The sequence below is a fragment of the Cyanistes caeruleus genome, chromosome 6, assembly GCF_971803275.1.
Source record: "Cyanistes caeruleus chromosome 6, bCyaCae1.hap1.1, whole genome shotgun sequence".
Classification (NCBI taxonomy): Eukaryota; Metazoa; Chordata; class Aves; order Passeriformes; family Paridae; genus Cyanistes; species Cyanistes caeruleus.
In genome coordinates, this window is record NC_141706.1 from 66,166,126 (window position 1) to 66,178,972 (window position 12,847).

Below are 12,847 nucleotides of genomic sequence, written 5' to 3' on the forward strand. Positions count from 1 at the left end.
AAGACCTAGGTGAAGCAGAGAGGTGACAGGAGCCTGTTCACCACCAGGTGAGCACGTCGTGCTCGGAGCATTTGAGGAAACAGAGCCTTCATTTACACAGAGATTTGGGGAATTTCTCTGTCTCTGTGTATGGAGACAGTCCAGGCACTCAATCCTGTCGCTTTCCCAGCTCCAGCCACCCAGCAAAGGCACTGAGTAGCAGAGTCCCAGGCTGGTCACCCTGGGAAGAGCCAGTCTGACCGGCTTGCCCGGAGCAGCCAAGCAGGAACGTGGGCAGGAACGCCAGCTGCTTGCAACAACTGCCCATAACACTTTAAAAACCAAAACAGAAATCACGAGCTAAAAAAAAACAAAGGGACAAAACAAACTGGGGACAGGGAAATCGTAACAGCTTCACCACTGGTTTCCTAAGGATGCCCGTGGAGGTGTTTCACTGGAAAAGTGTCCTGTTTCTGCAAAGAAGGGGCAGATGGGTTGGGAGCTGCAGCGCGGGCAGGTCTGGTAGGTATCATCCCAATCCCGATGGAAGCGGCCATGCGTTTCGGGACCTTATTTGGCTATTGCTGCTCGTAGGAGAGAGGACTTGTTGCAAACAGTGGGAAGAGCCCTGGGGATGCTTGGCTGGCTCTGACGCAAGAGCTGCGCCGGTGCATTTTTGACCTTGCTTTGCCTCTCGGCCGAGCGGAGCAGCTCAGGGAGCCTCTCCCTCCGCGTAGGAAAGGAGCCCCCCGGGATGGAGAGGGGCTTCCTCGGGGAAAGGGAAACTCTGTGAGTGGGTTTAGGAGCAGAAGGAGCCAGCAGCCTTTCCTCAGCGAGCAGCCAGCTGTACTAAAAGGTTACCAGCTCCGTGGGGCCGTATCCAATTGCATCAGCTGGGAACCTCGTCCAACACGCCGGGCCGAGAGTAACCCTTTCTATTTATTGCCCTATTGTTTGAGGCTGGAGGAACACGGAGATACCATCTGGGAAAGCTTTGTTGTTACAGACCGGCTCTCGCCTGCGCTCCAGAGTCACTCTCTAAATCACGCTCCGGCTTCCACATTTGGGGGGATGGAATGGGGGATACTCTCACCAGGGATTGAGGTCCCAGGAGGGTTTGAGGGGGGAGGTCACCTGCTGCAGCATCACCCGATTTCCCTGTGGCAGCATCAGCCGTGTTAGCAAAAACCCTTGGATAAAACCTGGCTAAGTCTGCCCTGAGTGACCTCAGGAAAGGGTTTGTAAGTATTAAATGTAATAAAGGTATATTAGTTATTAAAGCAGAGGAATAGCCTTTATAAATATCTCTATTATAATGGCAAAGTGAAAAGTGGAAAAATTTTACCATCCTGTTAAGAGGTTTTGTTGCCTATATGGTGCCAAAGCAACCTGGTCTAGTGGAAGTTGTCCCTCCCCATGGCAGGGGGCTGGAACCAGATGGTCTTTGAGGTCCCTTCCAACCCAAACCATGCCATGATTCCATGGTCCTGAAGCTCCCATTCACTGGGAATGGTGTTGATGGAGACAGTGCTGGCAGAGCCATCCCTGAGGCTGCCAGGGAGGGCACAGCTTTGTTGGGATGTGACTTCCCATCACCTGGCACGGGGCAGGATACATCCACAGCGCTGGACCTCAAACTGCAGCCCCTTCCGCGTGCTGGATTTTCAGGAAGCGCGGTTGCTTGGCGGGATGTGTGTATCACTGGGTGGAGGAGCTACAGGAAGCGGATAATATTTTTTTTCCCTCTATTTGTGCCGGTTCAGACCCTTTTATTTAAAGACAGTTCCCATTTCCCATATTCACACAGATTATGAGGATGGAGGGAACCAGCCCATCTCCCAGCCTCAACGGGGGCACCGGCTACTACGCCAAGGTAGGATTTTGCAGAACGGGAATTTTTCCTATGAATTTGGGGCTGGTGCTAAAACACTCCCCAAAGGGTGCAGAGTGGGCACGGATGCTGTGGAACCCACGCATGTTTGGGAAGCCAAGGTTCCGCCAGCCCAAATGGATGCTCTCCAGGCTGGCTCCCGAATTTCCCACTCTGGATGCCCTGGGAACAGTGGCCACAAGCCAGGCTGGGCTGGGCTGAGCAAAGCCGGGCACAGCTGGGCCAGGATGAGCTGAGCCGGAGTGGGCTGGGCAGAGCCGAGCCGGGATAAGCGGAGCTGGGATAAACTGAGCCGAGCCGGGATAAACTGAGCCGAGCCGGGATGAGCAGAGCCCAGCCGGGATAAACTGGGCCGAGCCGGGATGGGCAGAGCCCAGCCGGGATAAACGGAGCTGGGATAAACTCGGCCGAGCTAGGATGGGCAGAACCGAGCCGCGATGAGCCGAACCGGGCTAAGCCGGGCTGAGCCGAGCTGTGTTGAGCCGGGCCGGGCACAGCCAGGCCGGACCGGGCCGAACCGGGACAATCCCAAGGCGGGCCGGACCGATGCCGGCCTGGCCGCCCCCGGCGATTCCCGGATGTTGGAGCGGCCCCCACTTGCTCCGTCCTTCGCTTCCATAAAAGGCCAAGGGGCCCGGCAGCCACAGGCGCGTTTTTCCTTTAATTATTATCCCCCTCCTCCTCCTCCTCCCTCCCTCCGCCTCCCGCCCTGCCCGCCCGCGCTGCTCCTCCCGCGGCGGCCCCTCAGGAGCGGCGGCCCCTCAGGAGCGGCGGCCCCTCAGGAGCGGCGGCCCCTCAGGAGTGGCGGCGGTGGCGGCGGGGCAGCGCTGCGGCCCCGATCCCGCCCCACCGCGCCCCCAGCCCTGCCCCGGGGCGCGGAGCGGGCACAGCCGGGCCCATCCCGCTGCTGATCCCGCTCCCGCTCCGTGCCGGGCGCGGCCGGCGGCGCAGGAGGCCGGGGCCATGGCGCTGGACGGGATCCGCATGCCGGACGGCTGCTACGCCGACGGGACGTGGGAGCTGAGCGTCCATGTCACCGACCTGGGCCGCGACGTCACCCTGAGGGTCACCGGCGAGATCCACATCGGCGGCGTCATGCTGCGCCTCGTCGAGAAGCTCGGTGAGTGCCCCGGGACCCTCCGAGCAGCCCGGCATCCTCCCGGTGCTCAGCACCCTGCTCCAGTACTGCTTTAACTCCCAGCACCCTGCTCCAGTACTGCTTTAACTCCCAGCACCCTGCTCCAGGACTGTGCTCCATATCCCAGCACCCTGCTCCAGGACTGTGCTCCATATCCCAGCACCCTGCTCCAGGACTGTGCTCCATGTCCCAGCACCCTGCCCAGTGCAGTGCCCAGCACCCAGCACCCAGCACCCTGCTCCAATATCCTGACCCAATACCCTGCTTTAGCTCCCAGCACTCCTGCTCCAGTACTGTGCTCCAGATCCCAGTACCCTGACCCAGTACCCTGACCCAGTACCCTGACCCAGTATCCTGCTTTAGCTCCCAGCACCCTGCTCCAGTACTGTGCTCCAGCTCCCAGCACCCTGCTTTAGCTCCCAGCACCCTGCTCCAGGACTGTGCTCCAGCTCCCAGCACCCTGCTTTAGCTCCCAGCACCCTGCTCCAGGACTGTGCTCCAGCACTCTGCTCCAGGACTGTACTTTTGGCTCCCAGCACCCTCTCCCAGTGCTGTGCTTCAGCTCGCAGCATCCTGCCCCAGTCCAGTGCCTGAGCACCCAGTGTTCCAGCACCCTGCTCCAGTATTGCGATTTAGTTCCCAGCACCTTATCCCAGTACTGTGCTCCAGCACCATCTCTCAATACTTTGGCTCTCAGCATCCTGCCCCAGTACTGTGTTTTAGCTCCAGCAGCCTCTCCCAGTGCTCTGCCTTAGCTCCCAGCAGCGGGGAGCACCCCAGGTCCCCACACCCTGCCCTAGCCCCCCATCCCAGCCTCCCTCCCCCTGCACCTTCCAGCCTCCCGCTCTCACCTCCTCCCCCAGCCCAACTTCACCACCCCGGGGCCTCAGCCCCATCCACCGGCTGCTTCACACCCAGGATTTTACACAGAGTGAGCAATCAGCTCCCTTTTCGGGCTGGGGCTTTGTGGGAGCTCCCACAATTTACATCAAAACCTCATCCCCAAATTCCGTGCGAGCAAAGCGCTCCCGGAGCCCCGTGGGGTGATGCGGGCGGGGGAACCTCGGGGACACGGCGGTGTCCTTCCCCTCCCTGCGTCTTTTATCGTCTCTTTATGGCTCGGCTGTGTTGACTCAGCGGTGCAGCCCGGGCTGATGGCTGTAATTGCTGAAATAAAATGTGAATTGCGAGGTCCCACACGTGCCTGCGGCTGTGGGAGTAGCGGAGCTGTCAGCTGCAGGTCCCGCTCCGCTGCGGAGCCCTCGGGTGCCTTTAAAACCCATCTTCCCCCGTGCTTAGCTTGTGATTTATTAATTAGCTGGGCTCTCAGGAAGGAGGAGACGCATAGGAATAATCTGGGTTTCGAAAGGAAGCGAGCGCTCGCATCAAAGGCTCTCGTCGTGCTGAACTCCCCGAAAACTCGATTTTATTCTGTTTGTTTTTTTTTTTTTTTTACTTTAACTGGAAAGTTTTGCTGAATTTGAGCGCTGTGTGGCTGGGGAAAAAGCAAAGCAGCTTTCTAGAGGTGATAAAAAATGCACTCCTGAGTGCAGGAGCGATGCCTCGGTGCTGGGTGTCGGGAGATGCCGGAGCTGATCCGGGGCCGAAGCGTGTGTGGAAAGCCAGGCAAGGACCTAAATTAGCTCCTGACGTAATCCATCCCCCCCGAAATGTTTGCCCGGATCCTCTCCACTTGTTAAATTAGGGATTGTATGAGAGGGAAGGAATGCGGCGGCCGCAGCAGCGTGGGGAAGAGGGGCTGGAGCTGCCCGGGGGGCTCGGCCCCGCTGCCTCCCTCCCCGGGATGCTCGGATCCATGGATATCTCCGGCTGTTGCCTTCCCTTTCCCCTCGGCTTTCGTCGCCCAGCCAAAGCTCTACGTATTCAGTCCCTTTTAATCTTCCTGCGTGTCAGCTCTTCCAGCCCTCTCATTATTTTTATGGCTCTTCTTTGAGCTCCTGCCAGTTGAGCGGGGTGGGATGGGGCTCGTTCCTCATCTTCCCGTGCTCCTCAATGCCTCCCTTCATCCAGCCCTCTGTGCTGCCTCGTCTCCACATAAATTCATTTTGCAATTTTTCCACACTGAAACCCTTTCCCTGCGTTTTTAACCTTTTCCTCCCTGTCCTTCCTCTCTGTTTAATTCCTTACTTCGACGACTTTCAGTGTTAAAAAAAAAAAAAAAAATTATTCTTCTCCTGCCAAGCAGATTTTGTGCTGTGAGTTTTAAGAAAATTTCCTAAAAATAAAGTTTCCTTGCAGTTCTGTGTTTCCCTGTGGGATCCCCCGTGGGCTGTTCCGCTTGCACACTGCGGGGAGGGGAGGAAGGAAGGCGGGTCAGTGCCTTGGGCTGGGGTTTGCCTGCTCCATCCTTTGGGAGAAATCCCCCAGGCTTTGGGAAGGAGATTCCTGTGGCCTGCCTGGAGTTTCAGGGAGGTTTAGATCATCAGTGGGAATCTGCAGCAGATCAGCCATGCTGTGGTTGTAGGGTGCTGGTAGGAGCTCTTCACCCTCAGTGAAAAGGGGGTAAAAAATTGCCTTCCCTCCTCTCAGCAGCAAGGAGAGCTTGGAAAAGGGGAAAATCTTGATTTACATCAACACTTATTGATGCTTGTAGGAGAAAGAGTGCAGTAAATATCCTGTTGGGATGAAGCAGGAATCCAGCAAAGTCTCTCCTCCTTAACTTCAGGGCTGCAGGTATCCATAAATCCCACGGACTCGGTCCCTGCCTGCTCAGAGCGGCTGCAGTCAGACTCTTTGAGAACAGGCAATTAAAATCCGTGGCTGATGCAGGCAGGGATTGGAGGAAGCCCAAACAGCAGATAGGGATTCTGGTAACTCAAGTGAATTGCAGTGACCTGTTGGCTCCCCTGTTATTCATCACCCGCTGGATTAAGCCACTCCGTTAATTGAGCCGTGCCAAGTTCTTGGCAAAGTCATCCCTGAAAAATAAGCAACAAACTGCTGAGGTTTTAGGAGCAGCAGCATTTAGTTACTCTGTGAGGGCTGGGGTCTGTAGTGGAAACTCCTGGTGCTTTCTCAGGGTTTTTTAGGAATTTTGCCACTATTGACTTACAAACAAAAAAAAAATAAAGCGTGGCTTAAAATCACTGGGAGCAGAGGAAGGAAGGAAGTGAGCGCAGGTTATTGTTGTTGTCAACTTGAGGCTGTTTTAAACACATGGAATTAAAAAAATCCTTTTTTTTTGAAACAGAAAAAGGGAGGAGCTCTGTGGGGTTTATGGAATTCAGTGGGATATATGGGGGATGCTCTGTCTGGTCGTGGGAATAAAGGAATAGCTGACAGAAACAGGGCAGGGGGGACAAATGATGTCTGGCAGAGGCACAGCCTAAGACAGATGACCTAAATGTGCAGTGAGCAGATTCAGAAAGTCTGTGGATAGAAGTTTTGTGATGGAAATGTGGATTTCTCTCTGGGATTCTTTTACAGGCAGGATATGGGTGGCAGGAGATTCCAGCTCCTGGGGTTTGCTGGGAGCACTGAGCACCTTTTTGGGCTTGTACCTGAGGAAAATAGATAAGTGAGTGGAAAAAAACCCAGCAAGATTTAGAATTATAGATGTCCTTCTGCACCAAAAGGGGTTAAGGATGGGGGTGGTGTGGTGGCATCCCTGTTTTAGTGACCTGGGATGGGCAGGAGAGCTGGCATGAATAAATGTCAGAGCAAACTCTCTGCCTTCACACAGGCTGACAATGGCAGGCTGTGATGACATCTCCTGAAGCCTTGGGGTTTTTTTTGTGAATTGAAGCTGGGATAAGGGTTTGTGCAACAGGTTTAACTTCCATTGTTCCCTTTGGCAGCTCCTGCACTATCTCTTTTGTGTCACCTGGGAGAGGGTGGGATGTCACCTGAGGACTGGCACAGGAGTTATCCCCTGCAGTTTTGGTTGTAGCACTTCAAGCTCTTTTTTAAAAGTGGTTTAAGCCTGCAAATGTGTCTGAGATTCGCGTCTGGGATTCACCCCAGGGGCTCTTTTCACATCAAATAGACTTTGCTGTGTTATCTTCCAAGGATTTCAGCTCCATTCCTTGCAAGATCAATTCTAAATATTAGTGTTGTTCTGCCTGTGAAGTCTCCTCTCCTTAATGGACCCCTGAAAGGTTTATGAATAAAACACGAACAAAGTGCAGCGTCATTGATTTGCCCAGGTTTGTGTTTGAGGTTTTGCAGTGCTTATAAACACTCCAGGCCCTCGTGAGACTCGCTGGGGAAATGTTTTGCCTTGCAACTGGAATGAGCTCTTGGAAACAGCTTCAGGCTATGGGAGAGAAATGCAGAGTCCTTGTCCCAGCCCATTCCTGTTGTAAACACAAGGCAGGAGGGGGCTGCAGGGCTTGTCTTGTAGGTGGCTGGTTCCTTGTGCTTTGGGCTTTGCTGGAATGCTGCATCCTGATCTGGGGACTCCAGCACAGAAAGGACATGGAGCTGCTGGAGCAAATCCAGAGGAGGACACAAAGATGCTCCAAGGGCTGGAGCTCCTCTGCTCTGGAGCCAGGCTGGGAGAGCTGGGGGTGCTCACCTGGAGAAGGGAAGGCTCCAGGGAGAGCTCAGAGCCCCTTGCAGGGTCTGAAGGGGCTCCAGGAGAGCTGGAGAGGGACTGGGGACAAGGGATGGAGGGACAGGACACAGGGAATGGCTCCCAGTGCCAGAGGGCAGGGATGGATGGGATATTGGGAAGAAATTCTTCTCTGTGAGTGGCTGGTCCAGGCTGCCCAAAGCAGCTGTGGCTGCCCCTGGATCCCTGGAAGTGTCCAAGGCCAGGTTGGATGTGGCTTGGAGCAACCTGGGATAGTGGAAGGTGTCCCTGCCATGACATGAGATGGGCTTTGAGTTCCCTTCCAACCCAAACCATTCTGGGATTCTCTGATTGCAGCCACACTTGCCAGAATTTGGTGTCTGAGCATCAGCACTTGGTGCCAGGTGTGACTGGGGGTTTCTCCAGTCCGTGCCCACGATGTCACCTGGGCACCTTCACCTGGGACATCCACAGGGGCCCATCTGTCCATCAGTTGCCACCTGAGATGAGAAGGATTTCTTCCTTCAAAATCAACACTGGTCACTCCTCAGTGTTGCTTTCCAAGTGCTTACAGCCAGGAGAGGACCCCCAAATGCCTTTCAGTCCTCGGGGAGCTGTTTGTGGTCCCTCTGGGGCTGGGGGCTGAGAGCTTGTCCCAAATAATGTCACAAATGGGGGTGGTTTGGGCAGGTGCTGATCCTGCTCCAGATTTCCCTGGAAATTTTCTTCCCAGGCTTTTAAACAGCAAAACTTGCCGGCAGGCAGTGGGATGGTGAGCAGAGAGAGGGATCTGGCACCTGCTGAGCTCCAAAGTCCTGCTGCTCCAGATCCAGGCAGCATTTTGGGCTGTTCTGAGTTGGAATTGGTACCCCCCTGGATGCTTCCACTTCAGCAGCATCCTTAAGGAGACCAGCAGAGCTGCTCCCATTCCCTGCATTTCCACATCTCCACTTGATGAATCCCTTCAGCTGTGGTCTGTGCTGATCCTCACCCTCCAAACAGCACATTTTTGGTGCCATTGAGGTGCCAGTGCTGTGAGCACACAGCTCCAGAGGGACCACAAACACACACATTGATCCCTGAGGGGCTGGCTCATTCCTTTACACCCAGCTTGGGACTCCAGGAAGCTCCTGTGTGGGTTCAGATTGATCGTGGCTCACATAAAGTCCTCTTTGTGAGCCTCAGTGGAATATTCAGCTGAGCTGCCAATGACCAGAGGAATGCAGGGTGGGGGGAGGTAGCTCTGAGCTGCACTCACACCAATTAATATTTGTATAATATTTGTATTAATATTTCTACTCAAGAGTAGTGAGGATTCTGCAGGGGCCAAAACAATTATGATTTTATTTTTATTTGTTTGTTTGTTTTTCATTCTGTCAATGTGAAATGTCTGATTTGGCTGGAAAGAGCTCACGGGTCGTGGTGGGAGGGGAAGGAGCAGGGAGTGGGAGGCAGTGTTGGTGTTCTGCAGATCCCAGAGCCTGGGTTTGTCACACCACAGACAGGAAATTGTTGGGTTTGCTGCTCCCACCCAGCCCAAATCAGTAGTTTCCTCTTCCAGCTCCCTCAGGTTTCGATTTGACATAAGGCACGTGGGGAAACCAGTGTGGGGAGCTGAAAAATCATAGAAATCATCACATTCAAACACTTCCCCTTTTTTTAAAACCTTTTTTTTTTTTTTTCTTACAGTTTTTCTTCCATTTTCCTCTCCATCAGGGCTTGTGTTTTACCCAGACATCTGCTGAGTCTGTCTAAACCATATAAAAACTCAAAGAAATTGTACTCAGAATAGAATCTCTGGGAATGTTCAAAGCCCTGGTCCATTGGAAGATGTCTCTTGGAGTGGAATTAAATTCTTTTTAAGGTCCCTTCCAACCCCAAACACTCTGTGATTCCATGATTCAGCAAAACAGGCACCTGAATTTTAACCCTTGGTCTTTGATGTGATAAAAAAAGAAAAGGATTGTGGATAACTGAAATTGTGGATGTGGGGAATGTTTACTGAGTTGGGAAAGAAGGGATTATTTGCACTGCAAACTTCAGTTGTTTCAACATCACCAGGGACATCAGCACCACCAGCTCCTGGTCTGGGTGTTGGGAGAGTTTTTAGTGGTGGTTTTCCTGACAGATGAGGGGAAGGAAAGAGATTTACAGCCCTTGAGGAGCTCACTGACTTCAGCCCAGCATCCAGCTCTGGGTGTGACTGGGGGGAAAAGTCTGGTGGTGTGAAAACATCTTGGAGAAGCTGCATTTCTTCATTCTCATTCTGAAGTATGAATTAACTGAGTGCTTAAAAAGGGGCAGAAGAACAAAACTGAGCAAAACTCAGCTGGCAGGATTCAGTTCTGAATGTTGCAGTGGCTGTCAGGGGTTTATTTGGAATTGGAAAAATGCTGAGACCCCCAAATTCCTGTTGGAGGGAATTTTAGCAGAGTTGCTGTAATTTAGTTTTCTTGCCCAGGTTTGCTTTTGACACATTGCTGTCATCCAGGCTGAAGCTTCTACCAGGTAGAACTGTTGGGACAGACCATGAGAAGTGCCCAGAAAAGCAGAGGAAAGCTTTTTTATTTCTTTATTTTTTATTTCTGGAGAACACATCTTGGTTTTATTTTCTTTCACCCATTTTCCAGTGAGGTTACAACACCTCTGTGGCTGTTCAGATATGAACCCCAGCTGGGAGCTGTGTGCATGGCATGGCCAGCATTGATCCCACTCTTCCAGACCAGCTGGGATCTTGAGAAACCTCCACTTTTTTGGTAAAACATTGCTGAATTTGGCCAACAGGTTGAGTACAGCTCTGGGAGGGGATGCACATAAAAACCCAGCCACACCAGCAGCAGCAGAATCCTTCCCTTTACCTCAGCTTGCAGAACATCCTGACAGCACCCAAAAAAATCAATCTTGCCAATGGATTTTAAATCTCTTCCCATCCCATTACACCTCCTTGGCTTGGTGGTTGTTTTGTTTCTCTTCCCCTGCTCCCTGCAGGCATGGTGCACTTTGGGAAGGGTTCATTGCTGAAAATCCAGTTCAATTAGAAAGTTGGGCCTTGTCCCCATCTTGCTCAGCTTCCCTTGCTGGCTGATGCTCCACAGAGCTTTGTTCAGCTCCAGAGCTTCTGCAGCAGGAATTGTCCCCATCCCTCCTGTCCTGCCCCAGGGCTTTAATGCCAGGAGTTGGGCCTGTGGTGGGTGAGGTCTTTTAAAAGTGTTTTGTGTTCGTTAGTGAGCTTGGGGCAACAGGCAGAAACAAAAAGAAATCATGGAATGGTTTGGGTTGGAAGGGAACATCTCATTCCATGCTTCCATGGGCAGGGACACTTTCCACTATCCCAGGCTGCTCCAAACCTCATCCAGCCTGGCCTTGGGCACTTCCAGGGATCCAGGGGCAGCCCCAGCTGCTCTGGGCACCCTGTGCCAGGGCCCTGTTCTTCCAACCACGATCCCACACGGATCTGTAAGAGAAGGACCAACACTCAGAATTACGGAGTGGGGTGAGGTATCCTCAGGGCTCCAAGATCACTTTCCAGGGATCCAAGCCTTTAACCAGGGATTAACCATCATTAAAACACTTGGGGAATTGCCTGGTGAGAGGTTGGGAATGCAAGGTTGGGAATTCAGGTTGCCCATCATCCTCCTTTCCCTGCCTGATGCATCATCCCTCCCAGCACACATCCCCTGGCTCCCTTGCTGGGTGTGATGTCTTTTTGGCAGGACCAGCTCCTCTGGCTTGCACATTCCATGGGGATGAGTCAGGACTGCAGGCTGCTGTCACCCTGGGACACTTGTCCTTTTTGGAGAGTGTGATCCAGGGCTGGAGGGTGAGGGAGGCTGGGCTGCTCCTCAGGACAGCTCCCTGGAGAAGTGCCTCCCTTCCCCTTCCCCTTCCCCTTCCCCTTCCCCTTCCCCTTCCCCTTCCCCTTCCCCTTCCCCTTCCCCTTCCCCTTCCCCTTCCCCTTCCCCTTCCCCTTCCCCTTCCCCTTCCCCTTCCCCTTCCCCTTCCCCTTCCCCTTCCCCTTCCCCTTCCCCTTCCCCTTCCCCTTCCCCTTCCCCTTCCCCTTCCCCTTCCTATTTTGTGTTGGATAAATCATGGAAACCACATTCCTTAATCGAATTTTCTGCTATTTCTCCTGGTTCCATGGAGGCAGGAGCAGCCAGTGAAATCCTCTGCTTGATGGATGGGGGGGAACAGTTGGCAAAACCAGGTTGTGAAGATCCCGTTTCGAAAAAAATCCAATTAAAAAAATACTGATCCACCCTTGCTTTCCTTCATTCCGTGCTGAGTAACCCACATTTCTCTGGGTTGCTGGTACAGGGATTTAAAGGAATTCTACACAGCACTGGCAAAGTCCTTCCTGAACCCATCAGTGCTGGGGGTGTTGGGGAACTGAGGTGACCTCACCTTTCAGTTCTTCTGGAGAGTTTCCTGATATTCCTGCTGGGTTCAGCATCACTGAAAAACTTCTCTTCCTCCTCAGGGGTTTAGACAGGATTGGGTATGGCTGTGCAAGCATTTCAATGGAATATTAAGCTACCAAATACCCAAAAAGCTAAAAAATACAGGGAAAATTTTGCAGGAAAACGTGATGCCACATCCATGGAAGTGTTCAAGGCCAGGCTGGATGGGGCTTGGAGCAACCTTGGATAGTGGGAGGTGTCCCTGCCCATGGCAGGGGGGTGGAACAAGATACAATCTAAGTTAATAAACTTTCAAGTAAGCTAATTGAGCAATCCTATTAACACTGGAAAGAGCTTTCTTCCTGGAGTTTACTTTAGAAAAACAGTGGCTTTCAGGCTTGTTAGGATTTGCTCTTCTCCCTGTATCCCATGGGCTGAGCATCTTGAGCCCTGCACTGCCAGGAGCAGCGTTTTGGGATAGTTGGGGTTGATGTATCAGCTCTTCAGGACTCCAGTTACCACCCCTGCCTCATCAAGACACCAACTTTCCATTGCAAAACTCACTTAAAATCCCAATAAAAGGCAATAAAAGAATCCCACTTCTTTTTCCAGCAGCGCCTCAGCGCATTCCCTCCTCAGCAGCAGACGCTCCGTAATTTCCCTGAGCAAGGACAGGCACATGGAACATCCACATGCAGCATTGCATCCCAATGTGCTCAGTCTCCTCCACTGGGCTTTTTTTGTTTTTCCTTTCCCTCCTCCTTTTTTTTCCTTGCTGTTGAATCACTCTGTGCCCCTACACGGGGGCTTTGACGTCAGGACTTTGCCACGAGCGTGTGCCCTGGCACGCCGGGATAACAGGGAGCTCTCCTGAACTGGGTCGTGCTCATGGAATCACAAAGTTGGGA

At 52.9% G+C, this 12,847-nt stretch overlaps 1 protein-coding gene across 3 annotated transcripts in view; it reads left to right on the plus strand.

Moving 5' to 3' along the window:
* Window positions 1–364: 364 nt before the first annotated feature.
* The window catches only part of FERMT2 (FERM domain containing kindlin 2), a 51,685-nt gene continuing 39,202 nt past the window's right edge, over window positions 365–12,847 (plus strand). For 2 of the 3 annotated variants that reach the window (XM_086892294.1, XM_086892295.1), the window contains exons 1-3: window positions 369–501; window positions 1,787–1,852; window positions 2,822–2,990. In XM_086892294.1, the coding sequence (XP_086748420.1) occupies window positions 1,790–1,852; window positions 2,822–2,990 (232 nt within the window). In that variant the 5' untranslated portion in view covers window positions 369–501; window positions 1,787–1,789. Of the gene's footprint in view, window positions 502–1,786; window positions 1,853–2,821; window positions 2,991–12,847 lie in introns of all 3 variants that reach the window. The other variant, XM_086892296.1, reaches the window with a different exon arrangement.